This window comes from Paroedura picta, chromosome 11 (genome assembly GCF_049243985.1).
Source record: "Paroedura picta isolate Pp20150507F chromosome 11, Ppicta_v3.0, whole genome shotgun sequence".
NCBI classification, from domain to species: Eukaryota; Metazoa; Chordata; class Lepidosauria; order Squamata; family Gekkonidae; genus Paroedura; species Paroedura picta.
In genome coordinates, this window is record NC_135379.1 from 44,686,265 (window position 1) to 44,710,330 (window position 24,066).

General features: G+C 46.2%; 1 protein-coding gene across 1 annotated transcript in view; it reads left to right on the plus strand.

Annotated features, from left to right (window-relative positions):
* TBX20 (T-box transcription factor 20) overlaps nucleotides 1-21,191 on the plus strand; it is a 47,394-nt gene extending 26,203 nt beyond the window's left edge. The window contains exons 6-8 of the mRNA XM_077302919.1: nucleotides 943-1,019; nucleotides 12,179-12,291; nucleotides 14,867-21,191. Of these exons, the coding sequence (XP_077159034.1) occupies nucleotides 943-1,019; nucleotides 12,179-12,291; nucleotides 14,867-15,207 (531 nt within the window). The 3' untranslated portion in view covers nucleotides 15,208-21,191. The remainder of the gene's footprint in view (nucleotides 1-942; nucleotides 1,020-12,178; nucleotides 12,292-14,866) is intronic.
* Nucleotides 21,192-24,066: the final 2,875 nt, after the last annotated feature.

Consider the following 24,066-nt stretch of genomic DNA (forward strand, 5'->3'; position numbering starts at 1 on the left):
TTATTTTGCCAAAAAGAAGAAGAGGTAAATGTATGGTAAATCAAATAGATCCCATTCATATTCAGGTTGCAATGAAAAGAAGTGAAATAAATCTAAACTAAAGAGTACTTTCCCCAGCGCAAACAGCCAGCTGGTCTGGCACATGTGGGAGTATTCGGGCACTGCTCTACAGAAGAGACCTGCAGAGACATCCGTCTCCGTGGAAGGCCTTGTGCTGAGAGAGAGGAGGGACCATAGGGAAGATCCCAGGTTAAGACCAAGAGAGGCACCCCATGCAGCCAGCTGGTTCAGGAGGCCTCGCTTCAGAAAGGATGTGGACACAATTGAGAGGGTGCAGAGGAGAGTGGCAAGGATTATCCAGGGCCTGGGGACCAAGCCATAGGAGGAAAGCCTGAGGGACTTGGGCATGTTCAGCCTGGAGAAGAGGAGGTGGAGAGGGGACATGATTGCTGTCTTTGTCATTTAGAGGAGGGCAAGGAAGGTTCTTGCTGGCAACAGAAGACAGGACGCACAATAATAGGTTTTAACTGCATGTAGAACAATATTGGCTAGATAGCAGGGAAAAGTTTTTCACAGCCAGAGTATTTCAGCAGTGGAATCAGCTGCCTAAGGAAGGAGGAGCTCCCCTTCATTGGCCATCTTTAAGCAGCTGATAGACAGATACTTAGTCTGATCCTACAATGAGCAGGGGGTTGGACTAGGCGGCCTGGCTGGCCCTTTCCAACTCTATGATTCTAGAATTCAAAGAGAGAGAAGCCCTTGCTGAGTCGGTCATTCCAAGGGTCAGTCTGTGTCACCATATTAGCAGCCAGTCCTCCGTGTGAGATAAAACCAAATTTGTAGAAATTCAGCAAAGAACTATGTGAGGATGAGGCAGTCTGGGTCACACTTGGTGAGCGACATGATTGATAGCAGATGTCCTGTTCTTTTCTCTGCCTCCAGATAACCAAGCTGAAAATTGACAGCAACCCATTTGCCAAAGGATTCCGGGACTCTTCCAGACTCACTGATATTGAGAGGTAATGGGGGACTTTATTTACTTTGGGGGCCTGATAAGATAAAGAGGGGAAAGGGAGAGCTGGGATGAAATGTATCTTTTCAGCTTGTTTATGAAGCAGTGCATTTGAAAGCCATCCCGTCGCACAAAAGGGGTCTCGTCTTCTTTCCAAATTATTATCAACTGTTTGAATGTGATTCTTAAAGGGTTACTGCAATTACGTTGGTTCTTCCATCACGTTTCTGGGCTTCTTCTCGACCATTCGATAGACCTATGTAGGACTTTGTCAAAATAGATGGCAGCCTCGTTTTCACATTTGCCTTTCACTCCCAATACTTCTAAGCCTTTACAATCCGAATCTGCTGGGTTTCAAGCCTATTGGAGCCAATTCAAATACACAGAAAGATCCTGTTGCAGAATCCTTAATGGAGGTTTTGAGTGGGGTGGGGGTGATGCTTTCACCGTCTATGAAAGGAAACTCTTCCAGCATGCTGTAGTGGTTAAAAGTGACAATTTCTAACCTGGAGAACTGGTTTTGGTTGCCTACTCCTCCTCAATATGCAGCCAGATGGGTGACCTTGAGCCAGTCAAAGTTCTCTCAGAGCTCTCTCAGCCTCACAATGTGTCTGTTATGAGGAGAGGAAGAGAAGGTGATCGTAAGCTGCTTTGAGACTCCTTTGGGTAGGGAAAAGTGGGGTACAAAAGCAACTCCTCCTCCTCCTCCTCCTCCTCCTCCTCCTCCTCCTCCTCTTCTTCTTCTGGCCTGTTTGCATGTGGGAAGTTTTCATTTCAGAGCAAAAGCTCTGGTCTGGGCCTCTGCTGAATATCTGAACTCTTCTTCCTGATATAAACAGGAGTATCCCCAAATGCTACCAACAGTGTTATTCTCACCGAAGCTTTCATAGACTACAAAACCACTTAAAGTGCACAGAAAAATTCATATGGGATCCCTTTCAGACCAATGACCCTCACTTACATTTTATAGAGGAGGCAAGACCATAACACATCCCTCACACATCACTCTTTGGACCCTGACAGACACAGATTAAAAAAAAAATCACATCTTTGTTCATCCTAGGTCATCTTTTTCTAATCTAAGGGAGACATTGGGGGAAATAATGTTTTATGGCCATAGGTTGATACACGAGATGTTCCTCTGAGGGACGAAGGCAGACCCCAAAAAGCCAGGTGTCTGTTGAGAGGCCTTGTTTTGTCACAGGGCCTTGGTGCCCAGGCTGAAAATGCAGTGTATCTCATGCATCTCCCCAAAGCGTTTAGGGCAGTGTATATGTTTCCCCCCTCCCCCATTCTATTTATTTCTTCTTCAGATTTTAACCCTTCCCATTGCCACCTAAAGGCAGGCTCAGGGGGGGATTACAAGAGCTAAACAAAAAAAACTATTGTTATAGTTAAATAAATAAAAATAAAAGCATTACAACCCATTCCCACCCAACCTACTCAATATGGCGACCGTCTAAGACAGGGGTAGTCAAACTGCGGCCCTCCAGATGTCCATGGACTACAATTCCCAGGAGCCCCTGCCAGCGAATGCTGGCAGGAGCTCCTGGGAATTGTAGTCCATGGACATCTGGAGGGCTGCAGTTTGACTATCCCTGGTCTAAGAAGTGAAGCGTCAGCATTGTTAATGAGAGGCCAGAGATAAAATTGTGAAACTCCTCCCTAGGATGTTGGACAGAAGAAAAGGAGAGAGACTGCAGGGCCTGAACTTCCCTTGGAAGGGCATTCCAGAGGATTAGGGCCAGGACTGAAAACACTTTACTCCTTGCTGATGACAATTGAGGCTGCTTTGACCTGGGAAGCGCCATCAGGTTGGACCCCGCTTTGGCCGCTGAAGCGTTGGCTGCTTCGGGCTTGAACGGCCACTTTGGCAGCCAAAACTCCCAACCCTAGGTAGTTCTCTCCTTGGGGTATATGGAAGGATGTGGTCTTGCAGGTCCTCACAATGACCACTGGCAAGCTACAAAGTACTCGGGCCCCTTCCCTGCATCGATGTGTGAATCCGGGAAAAGAGGAAATAATCAAATGGGGACAGGAAGTGATTATGCGGGAAGAAGAAGGGAGAACAGAAAACCTAAAGGGACTGCCCCCCCCCCCCGCCCCCAGGAGCATGTTTACTGTTCACATTGGACGACCTGGTGCTGAAATCAGATTTTGAGTTCTAAAAACAATTGTCTGATGTGCATTAAAACAGAACGATTAAATGCTGGCAGTTGTAGACTAAATTGCTAGTCCGAATACGACTTGATGGGGCATAGGTGGAAAGGAATATTTACCTTTCCCCCCCCCTCTCACCCCATTTTCCAGCTGAAAATCATCCCCCTGCCTGTTTTTAGCCTCGTTGGGGAAATCTTATGAGAGCTGTAAACTTCCAACAGTGGAGGTAAAAACCATTTGGGAGTGGTGACTTTCTGTGGCAAAACGGGTCCAGGAAAAGAGTTCTCTAGTCTAGTACTTGCTTAGCTCTGATTAGATTGGGGCTTGCATGGGCTGTCATGATTAGGCCAGATACAGCCTGTGAAGGGGGGTTTCTTTTTTTGGGGGGGGAAATCAATTTCTTAGATATGTAATTTTTTTCTTAATTGGTTGGCAGGATAGGATCAATAAAGGCTTACCCCAAGTTTGTAACTCATTTGTATGCTGGGGCAGGATGTGAATTCTTTTTTTCCCCCCTCCTGTTGCCTCAAAGTGGTGAGTGCATTCGAAAGCACCAAGAGCTCTCTGCTTTCCTGTATGGTGAATTCCTTATTTTAATAACATCAAATAATGTTCTGAACAGACAGTAAGTCCTATGAATGCAGCCCATGCTACAGAATCTTCTTTCAGGGAACATCTTTAGGTCCAAGCTGTGGATTTATAATGTGACTTCTGAGATCCAAGATAGTTTTGATTCATAATGTCATTCTCTTCATATGACTGTGATTACAGTTCAGTAAAACACTGTCTACCCTTTTTTCCCAGTGTCTTTAGATTACATCCTCAAAATAACACTTGCTTGTTTACAAAACCTGTGAATATTTCTTCCCCATGTACATTATCTCAATCAGGTGGACACAAATGTTGCCGTGAAACTTCAGCCCTAGCTTCCTGTTACGCACGGGAGACCTTAGTTCTCTGAAGTGCTCTGATATTATTGGCCTAAACTATACAGACTATAGTAATAAATTAGGGGAGCCGTCTTCCATGTGGGATCTGGGGATCTCCTGGAATCACAGTTCATCTCCAGACTTGGATCAGTAGGACCAGTCCCTCTGGGGAAAAAAGATGTTTTAGAGGGGGCCCTCTAAGGCATTGTACCCCTATGAGGTCCCTGTCTTCCCCAGGTGTCACCCCCAAATCTCCAGGAGTTTCCAGCCTGGATCTGGCAACCCCCCACCCCACCCCTGCCAATGGCCAGGGGGCAAATCCATAAGACTGGGGAACTGAAAGCACAAGGAAAGCTCTCCCTTTTCTTCCTATATGCTAAAAGCCAAGGATTGTGCAGTTTCAGTAACTTCATTGAACAATGGACCTTGAAATAAACTTGCAAAGCTAATAGAGTCTCAAATGCCACTTCTGAAAGCAATAATATTATCTGGTCCATTTACATGCTTTGGCACAGGTTGTTCGCAAGTTCACAGCCGCACCTTCTTGAAAGGTGGATATTTGATTAGCCCCCGTAATCAGATAATCTGTTTCACAAATGCTCTCCCTAAAGCAGAAAGTCATTTGGGGCATGGGGGGGGGGGCTGGTGAGCCGCCCCGGTCGCCTCTACTGTGCATTGCTTCCAAGAGAACACTCATTTGGCAAAACGTTTGTCCGTGTTTGGGTTGACCTAAATAGTGTAAATGTGGGACAAAGCTTTGGATTTAATTTCCAGATATTTAAGTCTGCTTTTTTCCCTAACTAGCCTTCAGGGAGGGAGGCAAATCAGATCAATTGATCTTTAGAGACCTAAAGAAATTAAATTAGGTGGGAGTCCGTTACTGCACTAAACCATCGAGTAATTGGATTGCTCCATGAAGCTGATGGAAAACAGCTGCTATCTGGAACAATACCGGCTGGTCTCCCTTACAGTAGATCCGAGAGGGGTAAAAAAGAAAGGAAAAAAGCGCATCTTTTTTATGACATGATGACAGAAATTGCACTTTTCTCACCTAATTGAATCTGATTTTATAAATATGTGACTTCAGCCATTTCCAACTTCCCATTTCAGATTTACAGTCAGGGCGCAACTCCAGAATCTGTGAACTCAGCTTTGGAAATGGCCGCCAATGTGGGTAGGCTTAGCTTTGGAGCATGTGAATTTGGAGCGACAAGTAAAGTGCTTCTGGGCACGCATGGAACGCTTTCCCTCAGCTGTGGATATTTTATCACCAGCCGATGGAACAGCCATGTTGATGGAAAAAGGAGTTTGGAAGGCAGTTTCCAGGAGATTGGCGGGCCAGGACTTCCTGGTGGTCTTGTTTAATTGTATTCATTATGGGTAGAATTGGCACGGGTCCTGGGGAATATTTGGGGTGGGGCCATGGCTCTGTGAAACAGGGCCTACTTTACAGGCTGAAGGTCTCAGGTTCAGTCTCTGGCATCTCCAGGTAAAACGGTTTGGGAAGGCTAAACAAAATGGCAGACGCGACAGAAGACTAAGTCAAGATTCCCTGACTTGAAGCACAGTTACACAGAACATCAGGGAACTAACATTTCTAAGTGGCCAGGGTCCCAGTTTGGCTCAGGACTGCCACGGGGGAGGGAAGGGCTTCTGTCTTCCCTCCCATGTTGTTTTGTCAAGTTGAAATAGCCATGGAGGCCTCTGTGCTCTGTTGTTACACTCCAAGGGCTGCAGTCAGAACACGTGGAACACTACAGTGAGGTGAATTTTGGCAATGGAAACCCTTGTGGGCAGGAAGGCTGAAGGCCCCACTCCCTCTGCAATGTGCTCCTGAGCCAAGTTGGGTCAAGTGCACCATCTAGTTTGGCCCATTACAGGTGACATGAAATACCTCTGCCTGAAGCCTTGGGGAGAGCCATGGCCAATGGGAATACAGAAGACCAACCTTATGAGACAGAGGGTCTTTCTCAAAGTATTCATCTAGGAATTTCTGGGCTTTCTAGTCATCCAGACTCAGTTCTTCTTTCTGACTGTATTTTGTAGCAGTTGTGGTTTATGGGAAGATGCATCATATCAGCACTTTTCACTAGAAGACATTTTCCTGTCATTTTGGGATACTTGGCCCCTCTGCAATGCGGAGGAATGTAACCAATGACAAGTCTTTCCCCTTCTAAATACTTGACCTCCCCACACTTGCGGACACACCTGCACCAGTGGCAGCCTTCTGCACACAGGAAAATGAGAAGTGGCCCATTTAAGCAGGTGTGATGCAGGCTGCATCACAGGTGAGCCCGCGAATGTGGGAAGGCTGAGAGAGTGGGGTTGTCACCTGAATCTCTTTCTCCCCACCCCTCCCCCCAAACACTTTGAGTCCCAATGCAAGGCTTTGGCTTGCACATATACTGCTTCCAGGCAGAAGTTAGTTGCTGCATCACAGGTTTGTGGTCACAAGAGACAGCTTCCCCAAGAACAAGGTGAGAGAGAAACAACAACCTTGTGGGGGCAAGTTAGGCTGAGAAAGAGGCACTGTTCCATGGACACCCAGGAAACTTCATGCAAAGTGGGGATCTAACCCTGGGCTTCCGTATTCCTAGACTAACTCAAACAGGATGACACCACTGGCTTTTATGTTGCAGGGGTGTGAGTGAGTGAGAGAAAGGGGAGGGTTGGATCTCATTTTCTACCACTGCAGTCCATCATTTGAATCTGTTTCCTGTTAGTTGTCCGTCCGTCCGTCCGTCCGTCCGTCCGTCCGTCCTTCCTTCCTTCCTTCCTTCCTTCCTTCCTTCCTTCCTTCCTTCCTTCTTGAAACTCTGAGAAAATTGTGTGAGAGTGTGTGTGCCTTCAGAGCCTGTGGAGATGACTCATGTCTGAAGTTTTTGGGAACTTGGGGATTCTTCGAAATGTGCTGCTAAGAGGCACCTGTTTGGAAGTAAATGCCTTTGAAAGCAGCCCATATACTGATAGGCAGTTTTCATTCACCCAAGAATGAATAATGGGTAGATCTGTCTGCATAAGCCAAACCTTGTGGCTCTGCATGACAAGAGCAAGAAGGATCATTAACCTAACTTAGGCACACAGCTGGACCAAAGATATACTCCTTATATGCTTCTCTAGGGCCTCAATGCTACCTATACCCTCATCCAATCAAAAAGAGGTCAAACTAGCAAAGCACTGAGCCTTCATGTATACTGTTCTCAATCTATACTGTTGTGCATACATCTCACCCTCAGAGGCTATACGCATTTGCTGGCAGGGTCTCATGGGAATTGTAGTCCATGGACATCTGGAGGGCCGCAGTTTGACTACCCCTGCCAACAGCTTTATGGAGGTGGGCAGTCTCTTCTTGGTGGTGGCACCATGATTATGGAATGGTGTTTCCTGGGAAGTTCCCCAGATGTCATCCTTGGTGTCATTGCAGCACTGGGTAAAGCTATTTTGATAGTCAGTGTGGTTTTTAAAAATTCAGTTAACAGCTGCTGCACATTAATTGTGTTCTTGAAGTATGTTTAATATTTATATCCTATTTATATCCTAACTTTTGATGTGACTGTATCCAAGGCAGCAAATTAAAGGTGTGAGCTTAAAAAAACCCTCTATATTAATTTGGAGCAGGATTGTCAGAGAGGGAATTGGTTCTGTTATCCCAGAGTCAACTCTATACCAGAGGCTATATCTGGAAGAAGTACGTATTGCATTTGTGACGATCCTACAGATTGTTTTTAATGGCTATTACTGGCAAAGTTGATCATTGGAGAAAAATGGGATTAAGTGTTAAGGGTAATGTGTACCTGGTTATAAATGAATCCAAAGCTTTCTGAGATTAAACTGGAATTGCATAATTATTCACAAAACGACCAGCTCAATATGTATTATTTTTGAAAAATGTCCATTTGTGCTGTATAAGAACACCCCAAATTGAATTTCTGTCTCAAATCATCCCTGACGTATTTTTATGGAGTAGAATTGTAATAGGAAATATATTGATCTGTCTGCTGGTAATTTATAAAATTATCTGCTTCTGTTTCTAGAAAAAAGAAAAAGAGGCTGTGTCTTGGTGTCTGGTCCTTAGAATTTAAGGATTTAGCCAAGTTTTTATCTGTGACAACCAGCAGGTTGAGGTAGGGATGGGGCTAGCATTAATCCTGTTACAACCTGTTGAAAAGGCCCTTTGGCTGGCCGGGTTCCTTGATCCCTCTGCCGAGTCACTCAATCGCTTTATGCCTGCTTGTGGCATGGAGCCTCTTCTCAAGATGGCGTCATAAGTCTGGCTGCTCTTCTTCCTGTCATGTGACTCCAGAGTCCCATGACTTTCTGTTATGGGTCTGAAGCCCTCTGTGTCTTGTGCTGCCACTTGGATCCTCGAAAGGTTAAATGTTGGCAGAGTTTAACTATGCAAGAGGGCTGAGCAGCAAGCTGCTTAAAAGAATAAAATAGTTTTATTAAGAAAAGAAACAACTTTTGAGAGAGAGAGAGACCTAGCAGTCTAATGATTCAATCTGTTCTGGAGGCAAGCAGGGAGAGAGTGTGCTCAAATGATGTCCCCAATTGAGCCAGGCAGGACATAGGAGGAGAATATTTCAAAAATATCTGGACGTTTCTAATCTAGCTATGCTAACTATACATCTCCTTCGATGCTCCCTGTAGGATATTCTTCATATGCTTTTGAATCATGCACACTACAGATCTTGCATATTCAAGACCACGGCTATATAGGGCACTGTTTTTGCTGAATTCCAGGGGACCCTCCCCCTATTACATTACTTCTGCAAAATTGCATTATGACATTTAGATCAGATCTGTGCAAATGTATTGAAATTAGGGTTTGCATCCCTTCGGCAGCCAGTGCTGGGAGAATTTGGGGTTGGTACCTTGGGAGGTGGAGTTTCAGGAGGAAGTGATGTACCTTTCAGGTGGTATGCTTTCTGGGTAAAGACCATAGAGATTAGAAGAATTTCCTAGAGCATCACCAGGGAGGCCATTTCTTCTCAACTTTTTCTCCGCTTCTCAAATTATTGATAGTGGGAATGGGAGATTGCCTGCCACCGGTGTGCAAATGGCACTGGGAATGTTGTGCAGGAAATGCTCTGTTGTAGGGCATCTGGCAGCGACAGGGTAAGATGTATCATCTGGATACAGCAAGACTGGAAGCCAGAACAGGGAAAAGGCAAACTAGCTAAGAGGGGAAACATAGATTCAAGGATGGTCAGGGCAATGGAAACAAAAGAAAACACAAGTAGGCTGAGATGTTACTGAGGAATTCTAAACAAGAAACATGCACCATTTTTCCAGGAGCGCCTTCCTAACTTCTTCTAAGGGTGGTTGGAACCAAAGAGAGAGCAGGAAAGTGGATGTGTCCTCAGAGGAATATCTTAGTCTTTCTGTTTGAGAAAAGCTGGATCCAACAGATAGTATTTCCCTCCTACCATTCTCCCATGATCCTCAGGCTTGTGGTTCCACTCCCTTTTATCCCTGTCAACAATTGGGGTAGGTGGGGGGCTAGGCTGAAAAGTCTGTGGCCAAGGTCACTCAGTGAGCTTTGTAAGTGAGTGGGAATTGGACCTTGGGTCTCTTTCGTCCAACTCTTGCACCATGTTGGTTTTTATACAGCTAGAGAGGAAATCGGCAACGGGAGCTAGAGGAGAAATCAGCATCAAGTCAAATCCATCCTGGTGTCCATCTACTGCTCAGAGTGGTATCCAGAAAAGGCTGGGTGTGGCATCTGTTTCTGTTAGCAAACATTGAAGGATATCGTAGCCTTGGCCTTCCATGTTCTTTCTCATCTTTGCTGAGGCCTCCCCTCTGAGAGCATTATCTCAGTTCATCCTCTATGTCAGCCTTTTCACCCAGGGTTTTTTGAAACTCTGGGGTTTCTTGGTGGTCATGGAAGGGTTTCCTTAATGAGTGGGAGTTAATTAATCACATATATATATATATTTACGACCATGTATGGTTATGTATGCCTGCCTTCCCCAAAACGGCCAACGATGGGCCTGGAGGGGGTGGGAAAGGAAGGGGCCCTGGGTGGGCATGTACACGGCTATGCTTCCCAGCCATATTCTGCATGATTGCACCACTGGGGTTTCTCGCAGTCTGGAGAATGCTTCAGGGGTTTCTCAACTGTTAAAAAGTTGAGAAAGGCTGTTCTACATTCTTATTCAAGAAGAAGGCAGGGTATAAACAGGGACAGAAAACCAGCACCAACTTTATGTCTCCTGTCCCGCCCCTCCCTGCCTGGAATTGTTCAGGCTGGTCAACGATATCTGCCTTTGCAGTTGTCACTGAGCTCTAAACCCCTTTTGCTTAAATTCCTTCGGTGCTGCTCTTACTGTACTTTTATTTCCCCAAAATAATATATGTTGGTATTTCTTCTCTGGCTCAAAACAAGAGAAGGAGGCCTCAGAGCCATGACAGAACCAATGCAGAATTCCACCCCCATCTTTCCCTGTGAGATCTGCTGGGAGATCACTCCGGGATGGCACTAGTCTTCAATCACTTAAAAGGCAATAATTCAATTATAGCCTCCTCTCAGTAGCGACTGCCATTGCTTTCTGCCCACTTCCAGTCCTCGCAAGTAAATTACTTTGATAAGATTCTCTCCCCCTTCTCTTCTCTCTCTTACATAGATTTTTCCTTTTACAAGAGACTCGGATACGTAATCAAACCAGTGATGGCCCAAGGACAATGCAAAAATAACTGCCTTAGTGAAAAGGCGGGGGGAGGGAGAAATACACCACTTGGAGGGTTTCTTGCACTATTTGGCAACTCAGCCCCTCACATTTTTTAGCAGGTGTGTTCAGAAGGGGCTTCTGCCATATGCCCGGTATCGACACCTGCAATTAACGGGATTGTCAAGGAGTGCAAGGACAAGGAGCCAGTTTGGAAGAGAATGGGGACAGACTGACAGTTAGGACTTTTGGACTTGGCTTGATCCCAAGTCCCTGCAGAGAAAGAGATCTGCAGAGTAACAGAGCATTTGCAAGTATGCAGTTATTAATTACCTTTGTGGATGAGTCACGGATCTAAATTCACAGTGCTTTGAGGTTTAAAAAAGAGAAATCTTTACTGGAAAGGTTATTTACAAATATATATCATATTCATCTGTTTCCTTACTGAAGCAGAGTACAAAAGCTTAAAGAGTAATTACAAAATCAGCTTATTGCAAGCCTGTACAGTGAGGTGGCAGGCAGACTACATGTCCACACATTAGCAGATGGAGAGAGCTGATTGCTTTCTCCTTGGTAGCAGAGGACCTTCTCTTCCTAAAGAGAGAGAAAGTGAGTGGTGCTCCCCCCCAAACAAAAGGAATTCCAGCCATGTGCTTGGAATTTTTCCACTGCAATCCCAGCTGTGACCATCAGGTGGCACTAGTGAGCACATTATAGCTTAACAGCTTTACAACAACAACCCTTCAGAATTGACTTCACCAGATTCCAGAACTGACTTCCCCAGATTGTAACACTGGCCTTTGCTAGCTTAACGTGCTTTTGTCCTCCAGTCGGTTAAATCTGAGGGGCTCAAGGAGCCTATTTCCCCATTAAGTCAGTGGAGATCTTCTTTGGAGGGGACTCCTTTCTTCAGGTTGCACCCAGCCACTTCACCCAATCAGCAGCAACGAAAAGAAATTGTATAATCTTCCTGCAGTTCTAGAACTCCTGCCAAACTCCAGGTGGTAGCCGAAAATTCTGACTGGAGTACACAATGGGTGATAGTAAAGCAAAAGAACAAAGACAATGCAAGCAAAATTGGTACAATGTGAAGAAAAGCTTTTCCCAAATGCTTTGAAAGCACAACCAATACATAGAAGTAATACAAAGATGTTAACAAACTGTAGGAATTCCTCTGGAAATCCCAAAGGAACCGGTAAATCCGGCATGTCGCTCTTGAATGCTTCCTTGGGGGACCCTAACAAAAACTTTGCTGCATTAGTGCCGAGAGACTTCTAGGTAACATTCACACTCTAATGCATTTCTTCATAGTTTAATTGCAGAGTGACAACTCTTAGAAGAAGCGATGCCATCGGCATAGGGTTGTCTGCGAGGCCTTTAATGACCGTTGCGTGTTCCTTCCACAGAGAGAGCGTGGAGAGCCTTATTCAGAAGCATTCCTATGCACGATCCCCCATCAGGACCTACGGGGGAGACGAGGATGTCCTGGGAGAAGAGAACCCAGCAACCCCAGGCAGAGGTAAGGGCCAGGATGCTTTTGACCCCAGCTCAAGCAGACATAGGGATGCCAGGCTCTAGGAGGGACCTGGGGATCCCCTGGAATTACAGCTCATCTCCAGGTGACAGAGATCAGGTCCCCTGGAGAAAAATGGCTGCTTTGGAGGATGGACTCCTTAGCATTATACTCCACTGAAGTCCTTCCTCATCCCAAATCCCACCCATTCTCTGGCTCCACCCTCAAAGTCTTCAGATGTTTCTCAACCTGTAGCTGGCAGCCCTATCTGCAAATGACAGAGATCAGTTCCCTTGGAGGGTCGAATCTATGGCATTAGGCATCACACAGGCCCTTGTCCTCCCCAGGCTCTACCTCCAAATCTCGGGAGTTACCTACCCCGAAGACAGCAGCTCCATGGCCATTCCCTTCCAGTGGCTGGGGGCAGGGCTGCCAAACTCTGGGTGGCACCTGAGATCATCCACTATTACAGGTGGCCTCCAGATGACCAAGAGATGTTCTCCTGGGGCAAATGGGTTCTTTGGGGGGGGGGTGCATTCTTTGGCATTCCACTCCGCTGAGATCCTTACCCTCCTTAAACCCTACCCTCCTCAGGCTCCACCCCCAACATCTCCAGGTATTTTCCAGCCCAGAGCTGGCAACCCTGCCAAAGGGACCTGCAATCCTATATGCGCCAGGCAAAAGCCTGAAAGTGCTGACACGTACTGATGACATCATCAAAGTGCACCAGGGTCCACACCCCCAGAAGTCACATGTCATTGGAAGCGACATCACCCAGACACTCCCACTGGATATGACATCATGCTCCATTGCCCCCAGGCCTCCCAATGCCAGAAATGGCCGGGCAATCTACTCCATTGCGCCAGGAACAGAGCTGGGGAAGGTATCCGTGCCCATCCTCCACCCCCTACCCCCGAGCGTTCTCGTCGTCTATTTCTCGTCTGCTATTTTAACTGTGGCAGCTGATGCTCCTTTGATTTATTGCTGGGGATATCCGTTGTGATCTGGTCGCTTGGGTTTTCTCCTGTCTGCTGCCCAGAGAACTCTATGGATTAATTGAATCAGTGTTCTCAAAAAGCAACGAGGGTCCTGCAAAGAGGGGAATAGCCCAAGATCTGTGCCTTCAAAATACCAGAATGAGCAGTTCCGTAACTGAACATCCCGTATACAGACTTCCTGAAACAGGCTGCCAGTTCTACATGTGACCCCCACGCCTGACTTTCCCCCAGTTTTAACCACTATTGCTAATAGGTTTGCAATAAACACAGTTCCAAACATCAAAATACCAAACAACAACAAGGGGAAAACATGGACATATACAAGTTAGTGGCCTGCCAAGAGTTCTGATTGGCCTTTAATGTAGCCCTATGATTGGTCCATAGAGTCCAGAATTTAGAGTCTGCGACTGGCCCTTTTACAAGCCTTCATTGGCATGGTGGTTCACTTTAGCATCATTCAGTCCACATACATAACAATCACCTCCCCCCCCCCCCCCCACATGAAATCTGCAAAGAGAGATGGCCCTGAGCCATTCTGGGAGAGCAGTATAGAAATTTAATTAATAATGATAATAACATGAAGCAGAAACAGAAAATCTGGAAACAGCTCTCGAATTTTGCTCCAAGCAAGGTGATATGCAAGACAGTCCTATGCAGAGTCACTCCTGTCTAAATCCATTGAAAATGGGCAAAGACTGAAATAATTATACAGAGGATTCCAAGTACTGCTTCCAAGTAACTGAGATTTGGCCGTTTGTGAGTATCTGTAATGAGGGGATGGTCTTTTAAATTGCCACCCAAATAGATGCTGGCCACCCCCTTTGTACTGACCCTGATCACATTGCTCAGAATCAACTGGGGTGGGTCAGGCCCCCACCAGTCACCAGTGCGGGATGGGCTGGGTGTTGGGTTGCAAGAACCAGGTTGAGAAACTCCTGGAGATTTGGGGTTGAAGCTTGGGGAGGACAGGGACTTTGGTGAGATGCAGCACCACAGAGTCCACCCTCCCCACCTCCATTTTCTCTGGTGGAACTGATCTCTACAGTCTGGAGATAAGCTGTAATTGCAGGACATCCCCAGGTCCCAACCGGAAGCTGGCATCCCTAGACCCAACGTAGGCTATTTCTCTGGGAATTGCTCTCTGAACTGCTGGATAAGGCAACAGCCCCTTGACCAAGATCACCTCCATCTGCCATGCCTCCATCCAGATGTCTTCATCCATCCTCTAAGGTATCCCCTGTGCAAGCACCGGGTCATGTCTGACCCTTGGGGTGACGCCCTCTAGCGTTTTCATGGCAGACTCAATATGGGGTGATTTGTCAGTGCCTTCCCCAGTCATTACCGTTTACCCCCCAGCAAGCTGGGTACTCATTTTACCAACCTCGGAAGGATGGTAGGCTGAGTCAACCTTGAGCCGGCTGCTGGGATCGAACTCCCAGCCTCATGTCAGACTGCATGTCTGCTGCCTTACCACTCTGTGCCACGAGAGGCTCATATCCATCCTCTAAGTACCACAATACCAAGGTGGGATCTGCACTTGGTTGCTCATACCATCAAGCTACCTTCTCCTCCTTTGCTTACAGGATCGGCGTTCACTGCCTCTGACAACTTGTCTCTCAGTTCCTGGGTCTCGTCGTCCTCGAGCTTCCCCGGATTCCAGCACCCACAGTCCTTGACTGCTCTGGGTTCCAGTACGGCTTCCTTGGCCACGCCGATTCCTCACCCGATCCAAGGGTCGCTGCCTCCCTACAGCCACCTGGGCATGCCGCTCACCCCTTCTGCCATTGCCAGCTCCATGCAGGGGAGTGGCCCGACATTCCCCTCCTTCCACATGCCCAGATACCACCATTACTTCCAGCAGGGGCCTTACGCAGCGATCCAGGGACTGCGCCACTCCTCGGCGGTAATGACACCTTTCGTATGACTGGCCTAAGACGAGGCAAACCAAGGCCTGGACAGAGGATAACTACGGACCTCCCCGTGGAGAAAGAGCCAGTGGGGAAAGGACCCTGTGTGCATAAATCACTGAGGGGTTAGATTCCTCGTCCGAGGGGTCAAGGGAAGCGGGCAGCTCGGAGTGGGCTCCAACGTCTCTGTCGGATGCAGCCAAAGGGACTCCAAATGCTGCAAGGGACAGTCTCGTGGTGCATTATAACCTCTAGGTAAGAGGCTGTGTCCATGTAGCAGTTGTATAGTCACATCGTGTATAGGCCTCCTCTCCCGACAGGGGCAAAAAGAAGCAATACCGTGCATAGGACTTTGTTGCTCTTTATGAATAATGGGAAGTAAAATATTTGTTGCTTTGAGCATGCATAGGGGATTTCAGCATCACGTTTGCTAGGAAAAGAGCAGAAGGGAAACACCACTCTCCTCCCTCCCTCCCTCCCTCCCTCCCTTGTTTGAAAGTATTTTAATAAAGCTTCCCCAGGGCTCTGTTGGAAAGCTTCTTCAGGGATGAAGTGCAAGCCTATTTCACCCCAGGGGGAATTTGCGCAGAGGACAATGCCATAGAATTAGACCTAGGCCCATTCTGCACACATTGAATGCACCCTTTCAATGTGCTTTGACAGCTGGATTTTCCAGTGCAGGAATATCTACTTCTAAAGTGCATTGAAAGTGCATTATCTATTGTGTGCAGAATAGGCCCTGGTCATTTGTCCTTTTCAGATGTTCGAGGAGCATACAATGAATGCACATGGGATGTGTTCGTGTGTGTGTTTGTGTGTGTGGGAGGAGAACATGCAAGATGGTAAACTCTTTCCCAGCCTACACAACCCATGAGCATAACAGTATCTGGGCACAGTCACGTGACTGGAAACTGAAAAAAAATGGGTTGCTCCCCAAAACGAGGAGAATTAAAAGAACGATACCCAGAGAAGCTTTGTTTCTGCCTTCCAGGCTTTGTGCATTGGTCAGGGACGGAGTATCTCCTCTCAATGGGCCTGTGCATGGTGTGCTCTTGGAATATCTGAAAAAGGCTGTATTTTCTTCCTTTGTGTTGGCTAAATCAGGCTGGCCATCAAAAACTGCATAAGGAAATCTTCTGTTTGGTTGATAAGTTGATAAGTATGCTTTTTTTAATGTGTCTTGGATGGAAATAATTGAAACACCTGACCATTGACCCTGAAGATTGGCGTGAGTTCCCAAAGAAGTCCAAATATGAAGGATCTTCGTGTCATCATGTTTGAAATTCTGCATGGGCAAAATTTCCCTCTGCAGCTCATGCTTCATCCATAAGATCTGGCTGGATGCTGTGATAGGAAGCCATGGAAGTCCAGATCCATGCCAGGATAGTATCAATACTAACCGTACCCCAGCTAACAACCCAGACTGTATAGGTGCATTGGGTCATTTCCATGTGATCCTTCCTTCGTACAGTTCGTACAGTTCTGCGTTCTTATTCTTATTCTGCTTATACTGTTAAGTTCCTGTTTCATCAAGGGATTTTTGTGCTCCCTCTAGCGGTCAATTCAATGACAAACAACTTTATTTTCAACAAAACAGAATCAGAGTCCAGTGGCACCTTTAAGACCAACAAAGATTTATTCAAGGCGTGAGCCTTCGAGTGCTTGCAAGCACTCGAAAGCTCACTTCTTGAATAAATCTTTGTTGGTCTTAAAGGTGCCACTGGACTCTGATTCTGTTTTGTTGTGCTGCTTCAGATCAGCACGGCGACCCACTTGAATCTAACTTTATTCTCAGTTTCTCTCCTTGCAGTTTAAATCCGCTGGGAGAAAAGCTGTTTAATGTCTATTTGGCCACTAGAGGGATCAAAACACAGGCTGAACAGGAAACAAACCTGGAAAAAGGAAACTTGAGAGCAAGTAAAATTAGAATGCAGAAAAGCCCTTCATATGATCCAATCAGCAAATATCGAAGGAGCATTATGGATCCAGAGAATGGATGGCCATATTACTCTGGGAATGTATGAAGGCATGTATGAAGGCATCCTGACTGCTGGTTTTTTTTTTTGTTTTGTTTTTTTTAAGGGGAACATTTGAAAAATTATGCAATAGGCCTTTTTATCTTGATGGCTTTCCTTCTTGTATAACAGAGTTCTCAAAATGTGAGTCTTAAAGAGGCTTCCCTTAATTGTGATAACATGCAGAGCAGTGCAAATTCAATGCACGAGCAATAATAGGCTCTGTAGAGAGAATTATTGTAGAGCACATGAAACTGCCTCATGCAGAATAAGACCCTTGGCCCCTCAACATCAGTATTGGCTACTTAGACCACCAGTAGTTCTCCCTGGTTTCAGGGCAGAGGCCTTTTGCATCATTTACTGCCTGGTCCTTTAACTGGAGATATGGGGGATTGAACCTGGGACCTGTTGCATGCTAAGCAGATGTTCTGCCACTGAGCCACAGCCCCCTGGTGGAAAAACTGCATGGTCCTTGCCTGAGAATGGGAGTTGCAGAAGCAATCAAATCAGGCCCAGGGATAGCCTGATTGCTGGGAAGTGAGCCCACTGTACTGGGATGTACTACAAATGCAGAAGGGCTAGAAGGAGGAGGACAGCAGGGACCTGTGAAGTTAAAAAGGCCCAGGACCAAGCGACAAGTCAGCGCTGCAGGTGCTGTTCAGCTCAGACCTGGCCAGTGGCGCTAACAGCTCACCTGTTGCTGGATGTGGCCGTGCAAAATAAGGCTGCCAACTCTGAGTTATGAGATTTCTGGCGGTTTTGTGGTGCGGAGCTGGGTTTGGGACCTCAGCAGAGTAGAATGCTGTACCATCCACCTTCCAGCACAGCCATGTCCTCCAGGGGACCTGATCTTTATAGGCTGGAGATCAGTAGTCATTCCAGGAGATCTCCAGGCCCCACATGGAGGATGGCAACTCTAGGGGAGAGCTGATACCAGGTGAGTGTGCTTCTGGCCAAACCTGAGCTGAACGGCTCCTCCAGCACTGGCGCATCTTCTGGAATTTGACTTTCTTAGAACCATATACCAATAATAATAATTATTATAAACTTTATTTTTTATTCCCCCGCCCCCTGTTCCTGAATAGCTCAGGGCAGGTAACAACATGGGTTAGAACAACCCCATAAAATCCCATTATAGAGCTGGGGGGGGGGGGTGGATTCAAGACCTTTGCAGAGGCAGGTCTTCCTTCCAGTTCAGCACTGAGGTCAGCGCCTCTTGACGTTCTGTCTGGCCTCAGCCCCAGGCCTAGTGGAACAGCTTGGTCTTACAGGCTCTACAGACCTGCTTAACTTCGCACAGGGCCTTGATCTCTTTTGGCAGGGCATTCCACCAGGCTGGGGACAAGACTGAAAAGGCCCTGGCCCAAGTTGAAGCCAATCCTAAGATGGTTCTCATGGGGGCAGGTAGTGGAAGTGGAAGAGGTCAAGGCATCAGTTTATTAAATTGACATGAAGTGGTCTTAAACCCAAGTTTTCTGACTCTTAGGCTGACAGTATGCTTGGTGTAGAGGTTAAGAGCCAGCTTGGTGTAGTGGGGCTTCTAATCTGGAGAGCCGGGCTTGATTCCCGACTCCCCCTTCACAAGCTGCCAGCTGTGGGTGACCTTGGGATAGTTACAGTCCTGTTAGAGGCTGTTCTCTCAGATCTCTCTCAGCTTTACCTACCTCACAGGGTGTCTGTTGTGAGAAGAGGAAGGGAAGGTGATTATAAGCCACTCTGACCGTTTATGCACTGGAGGTTTCATGCCAGGCTGCAGGCTGGAGTTTTAGTCGTGGCAGGTTGCCCCACCTCTTCCTGTACTCACATGGGGGAGCATTTGGCTTGGTGCACCTCATCCGCCCCCGATTTGTGTTCCTGCATGGGAGCTGGGGCAGTGAAGTTCCTAGTGCATAAACAGTCTCTGAGACTTCAGACAGTGACTACATGAATACATGTACATATTCTCATTTCACAGAAGGCTCTCTGGAGTCTGACAGGTATCCAGTGTCCTGTACATTTTTTACCAAGGAAAACCAATGCAGCAAAGGATCTTTACCGCTTGTATAGAACGTGACCTCTATTTCAATGACATGAAAAACAGGTCAAATATTTAACGCCTTCCCCTCCCCCCAGTCACCATTTACATGTTTATAGAATCTGTAGTAGTGGTAGGGACCCAGTGGGCTAGCATAGATACGAATACCATCTAGTCCAGGGGTAGTCAAACTGTGGCCCTCCAGATGTCCATGGACTACAATTCCCATGAGCCCCTGCCAGCGAATGCTGGCAGGGGCTCATGGGAATTGTAGTCCATGGGCATCTGGAGGGCCGCAGTTTGACTACCCCTGATCTAGTCTGTAGCTGATTTGCATTCTCTTGTTCTGTGGCCTGTAAGAACTTGGTCAAATATTCCAGTTCCATCTCCTAGGTAAATCAGAATTCTGCATCTTCAAAAATAAGTGATGGTAGAAAAACCAAATGTTTAAAGCCCTGATATGTCAGCTATTCAGCTCCCATGATTTTGAATGTCTTATTTTGAAGACTGAGGTCATGCACACATATTGGAAGGACACCACTGTAGAATATGAATACTGTATCACCGATTCACAAATCGTATTTTAGTATCTCGCAGGTTCGTAAAAAGGAAAATGTGTAATTTGGTGGGACTTAATATCAAGTGACAGCATTCAGAGTCAGGGGAAGTGGCTAATTCCATGCAAATCATATCTGAACATGAGTCATGACCTCTGGATTGATTTGGTGTTTGGTCCAACTAGGGAAAGGGGATGATGGGTAGACTTTGGCCATGGAATGTGACCAACATTCACACCCTCCCTAATTCAGTGGAGTGGTTAAGAGCAGTGACCTCTAATCTGGAGAACTGGGTTTGATTCCACACTCCTCCTCCACATGCAGCCAGCTGGGTGACCTTGGACTAGTCACAGTTCCCCTAGAGATTTCTTAACCTCACAAATCCCACAGATTGTCTGTTGTGAGGAGAGGAAGTGAAGACGATTGTAAACCTCTTTGAGACTCCTTCGGATAGTGAAAAGTGGGGTATAAAAACCTACTCTTCTTCTTCATTTGAACATCCATGGAAGTGGGTCAGGAACTGTAGTGGTGATTGTGTGGCCCAAAACAGTGTGTTTGCACTGAAATCAGTATTCAATACAAAAATCTTCAGTTCTTTATACAAACATGAGACTCCTCCAAAACCTGGCTTTCTCTGTAGAGTCACAGTATTCTCCATGCTGAAGGACACTGGGTTATTAGGACATCTTGGAAAAACAGCTTCATTTTAATTACAGCGAGTTTTTACTGTGAAGTCAAATTTGCCTTGGTCTATCCTTTCTCATTTGTTCCAGTGTCTCCCCCCCCAAATGGGGATAAGGATTTCTTCATGAGAGTGCTAGACTTTCCGTGGTTCTGGTTTTTGAAAGGCAGGTTTGTTGTTTTTGCCCCCCATTACAAATGTTCTTTATAAAGGCTTTTTGGACAACAATACACAGTCCTGTGTTTTAGCTCCGGCACGCTTTAAATATGCATTAAGCTTCTTACCGTACCGTCAGAAATATGAGTCAAGTGTTCTTTACAAATGGGGGAAAAAGGAAAACTGGATGTAGCCTCTTGAATGGAATGTATTAGAGGTTTGTAGTTTGCTGTGTTAAACCGTTCTGAAGTTAACCACATGAGCAGCACATTCACCTTTTGTGTTGTGTGTGTCAGGGTGCGGCAGGGGGGAACCGTTTGCTGCAGGAGATGTTGAGTACATCAATTGGAAAACAACTTCTGACAGGAAAAGAAGAAAAAAAAAAAAGGAGAGGGAAATGTTTCTTTTTAAAGTGCAATATATTTATTTCTGCCAGAAATATATCAACATGACGTGACGTTGAAGCACTAAATGTGATTTGTAGACAGCTTAAAATGATATATCACAAAGTTGTACATAAGTGCAGATGTGTGGATATTCCTTTTCTTTAATTAAAATTACTGGGATTTTTAAATAACATTTGTATGTGCTGAGTTACTTCCTGCTTTAGATTTCGGAGAAGTGACTGATTAGGCGCTTCAGTGGCTTCATATGGGCGGGGCCTCCAGTGGTTGATGCCACCTACCAAGGCCTGGGCTGGGCTTTACAGTTTTAACAGATCAAGGAAACCTGATTCTATGTGTTGCAAGCTGGAGGTTGGCAACCTCATATGCTCTTGATGTCTGATTGTGACATGGGTGTGACACTGGGGAAGCCCTGTCCCTCCAAGGGTACAAATTGTAATATGTAAATTGTGCTTGATTTTCATGTTTCTCTCCTGACTCCACCTCTTTGTTGGGGTCTGATTTTGAAATTCCCCTCGAGCTTTCAGCGGCGTGTGTTTGGTTTATTTATTTATTTAATACATTTATTTACCATCATACATGACCAAAAGGGCATTTCGTTGGTTCAGTTACCATGGTCCCCACACAATGGATTCCCCTATTCACATTTTCCAGTCTGTGGCCCCCTTCGAACATGCCAGGGACCTCCAGATGGCCCATGTTGAGGATGGCTGCTCTAGCACAAACTTGCACAGATTACAGCCCACTTTGTCAGGTGTACAGAGAAAATTCTGTCAGGTGCGCAGTTACCCTCCCCCGAGCTGGTTTATTCATATAGCATGTGCTACAGGCCCCACACAATGCCTTCTCCCCATGGATCAGGGCCATAGCCTCTCTCCTTCCCACTTCCCCCTCTTTAAGGACACTGAGTGACACCCCTTTCCACTGTCTTTTCCTGCCAAAATTATACTTTACTAAGACCTTGTGAATCCTTAGATTGGCTCCGGTGCTACCTCCTGCAAATCCTTAAACCATTCCTCCCCCCCCCCCCATAAAGGATCAAAAGACCATGAAATGGGGGTAATCACAGGCTGAAAGGTAATTATGTCAAATTCAACACAACCAAGAAAAGGAAAGAGATTGTTCACAATAGCGGTAATTGGCAGCATCTCTGGTTTCACAGATCTAATTCACACCTGCAGGGAGTGAGGGATTTCAAGCTCTAATTAGCTTCAAAAAGGTAACTGCATTGCAGCCAAACAATGCAAGTCCTGCTAGACTTGAATGACAAACTACCTTTTATAAGCAGAAGCTTCCATGGACCCAGAACCTGCATCCTCAGAGGCCCTGGGCAGATCCTCGCTTGGCCATATTCTACTTAGTTGAAACATGGGACTGACTGAAATCCCATGTTGATATCCTCCTTATGGCTTCTTTTAGAGCAGCGGTGTTTATTAAGATTTTGTCCACTAGAGACCACTGCCACAATTCAAGGGCTGCAGTTGAGAGCCACTGAGTAGTCTTCCGTCTCAAATGATCCTTTCTAGAATGGTGAGTGTGATGTAACAGAGGAAGGAACAAACGCTCAGGACAACCCAAGAACTGCATTGTTGGGTCAAGCCAAAAGACCATATCCCCTATGGCAGGGGTACTCAAAACGTGTGGCTCTCCAGATGTCTAAGAACTACAATGAGCAGGAGCTGATGGTAATTGTAGTCCATGGACATCTGGAGAGCCACAATTTGGCCACCCCTGCCCTGTGGAAACATCACAAACAAGACAAGATAGTTTTTGTTGTCTTCCTTGCATGTTGAATGAGAGAGAGACCATTTCTGCACTAGGAGACACACCTTGTTTTAGCCTCAGTCTGGATTTCCTTTAGATGCTGTGAGCGGACTCTAGCATTTCTGCATTTTCTCCCCGCATTTCCCAGGGTGAAATTTGATACATGCTTTCTGCACTGAGTCTAATGGGGACAGCCTCCCATCATGCTCTGCTCCCTTCCCCTTCCCCCATTTTTTTTTTTTGGAAAATGGTGCCTGATTGCATCGTTGTTTTTGTTGCACCCCTTAATCCCACCATTCTGCGTCATTGATCACCTCCTGCCTTCCCCCAAATGTAATTTTATTTTAAAAACATGAGTTAAAATATTATAACATCATAACATTGCTGTTATGATTGCAAGACTGCAAGACTGCTTTTTTAAAACTTAAAAACAGCATTATATTTTTTAAAGCAGAGTTTCTGGAACTGAGGGAGGGAGGGGAAGAGAAAGAGGGGGAGGGAGGATGGTAATGAGGAACGGGGTGTTCCCAAACAAAATGGTTAGCATGGGGAGAAGTTTGTCCCCTGTCATGTGCTATTTCAGTTGGCCTAAGCAAAGGGGAGCAAGTGATGCATCTGGGCCCCTGTAAATAGAAGCGGAGCTACCAAGACACCCCCCACAGGAAACGAGGTATCGATTGTTCTCTGTTCTTCTTAAAACAAAGTATATTAGTGAGGGTTTTCTTTAATGATATTCTCCTAAACGTAATGGACGGAGATCATTTTTAAGAGAGAAAATAAATCTTTTTTAAAGGCTGCCCTCTTTGTACCCCTTCAGTGCCATCTGTTGGTGGCGTGGTGCAATTCTCACACAACCCGAATACCTTTGACAGGCAGCAACGAGGCAGTTCACGGTGTGATTCTTGTAACCATTAAGACAGACGCAACAGTCTGTTTTAACTTGGCAATAGTTACGTGGGCTGTCAGCGGACTGCAAGTGCTTAAGTGGCGATTGTCTAGATTTTAATCGACCGCTTTGTTCATTTCCGTCTTTGGCACGTGAGCTTGTTGCTGTGTGGAAGGCCAGTGATGCATGCGCTTGCCTTGCCAGCTTCGAGGTGCCAGCGTGGCCCGCTCCACGATGGAGACCGGCATCATGTGATGTGATTGATATGACGTAGTCTCCTAAAGGGAGAATGGAGGCAACTGCAGAAGAAGAAGAAGAAGAAGAAGAAGAAGTAGTAGTAGTAGTAGTAGTAGTGTTGGTTCTTATATGCCACTTTTCTCTATCCGAAGGAGGCTCAA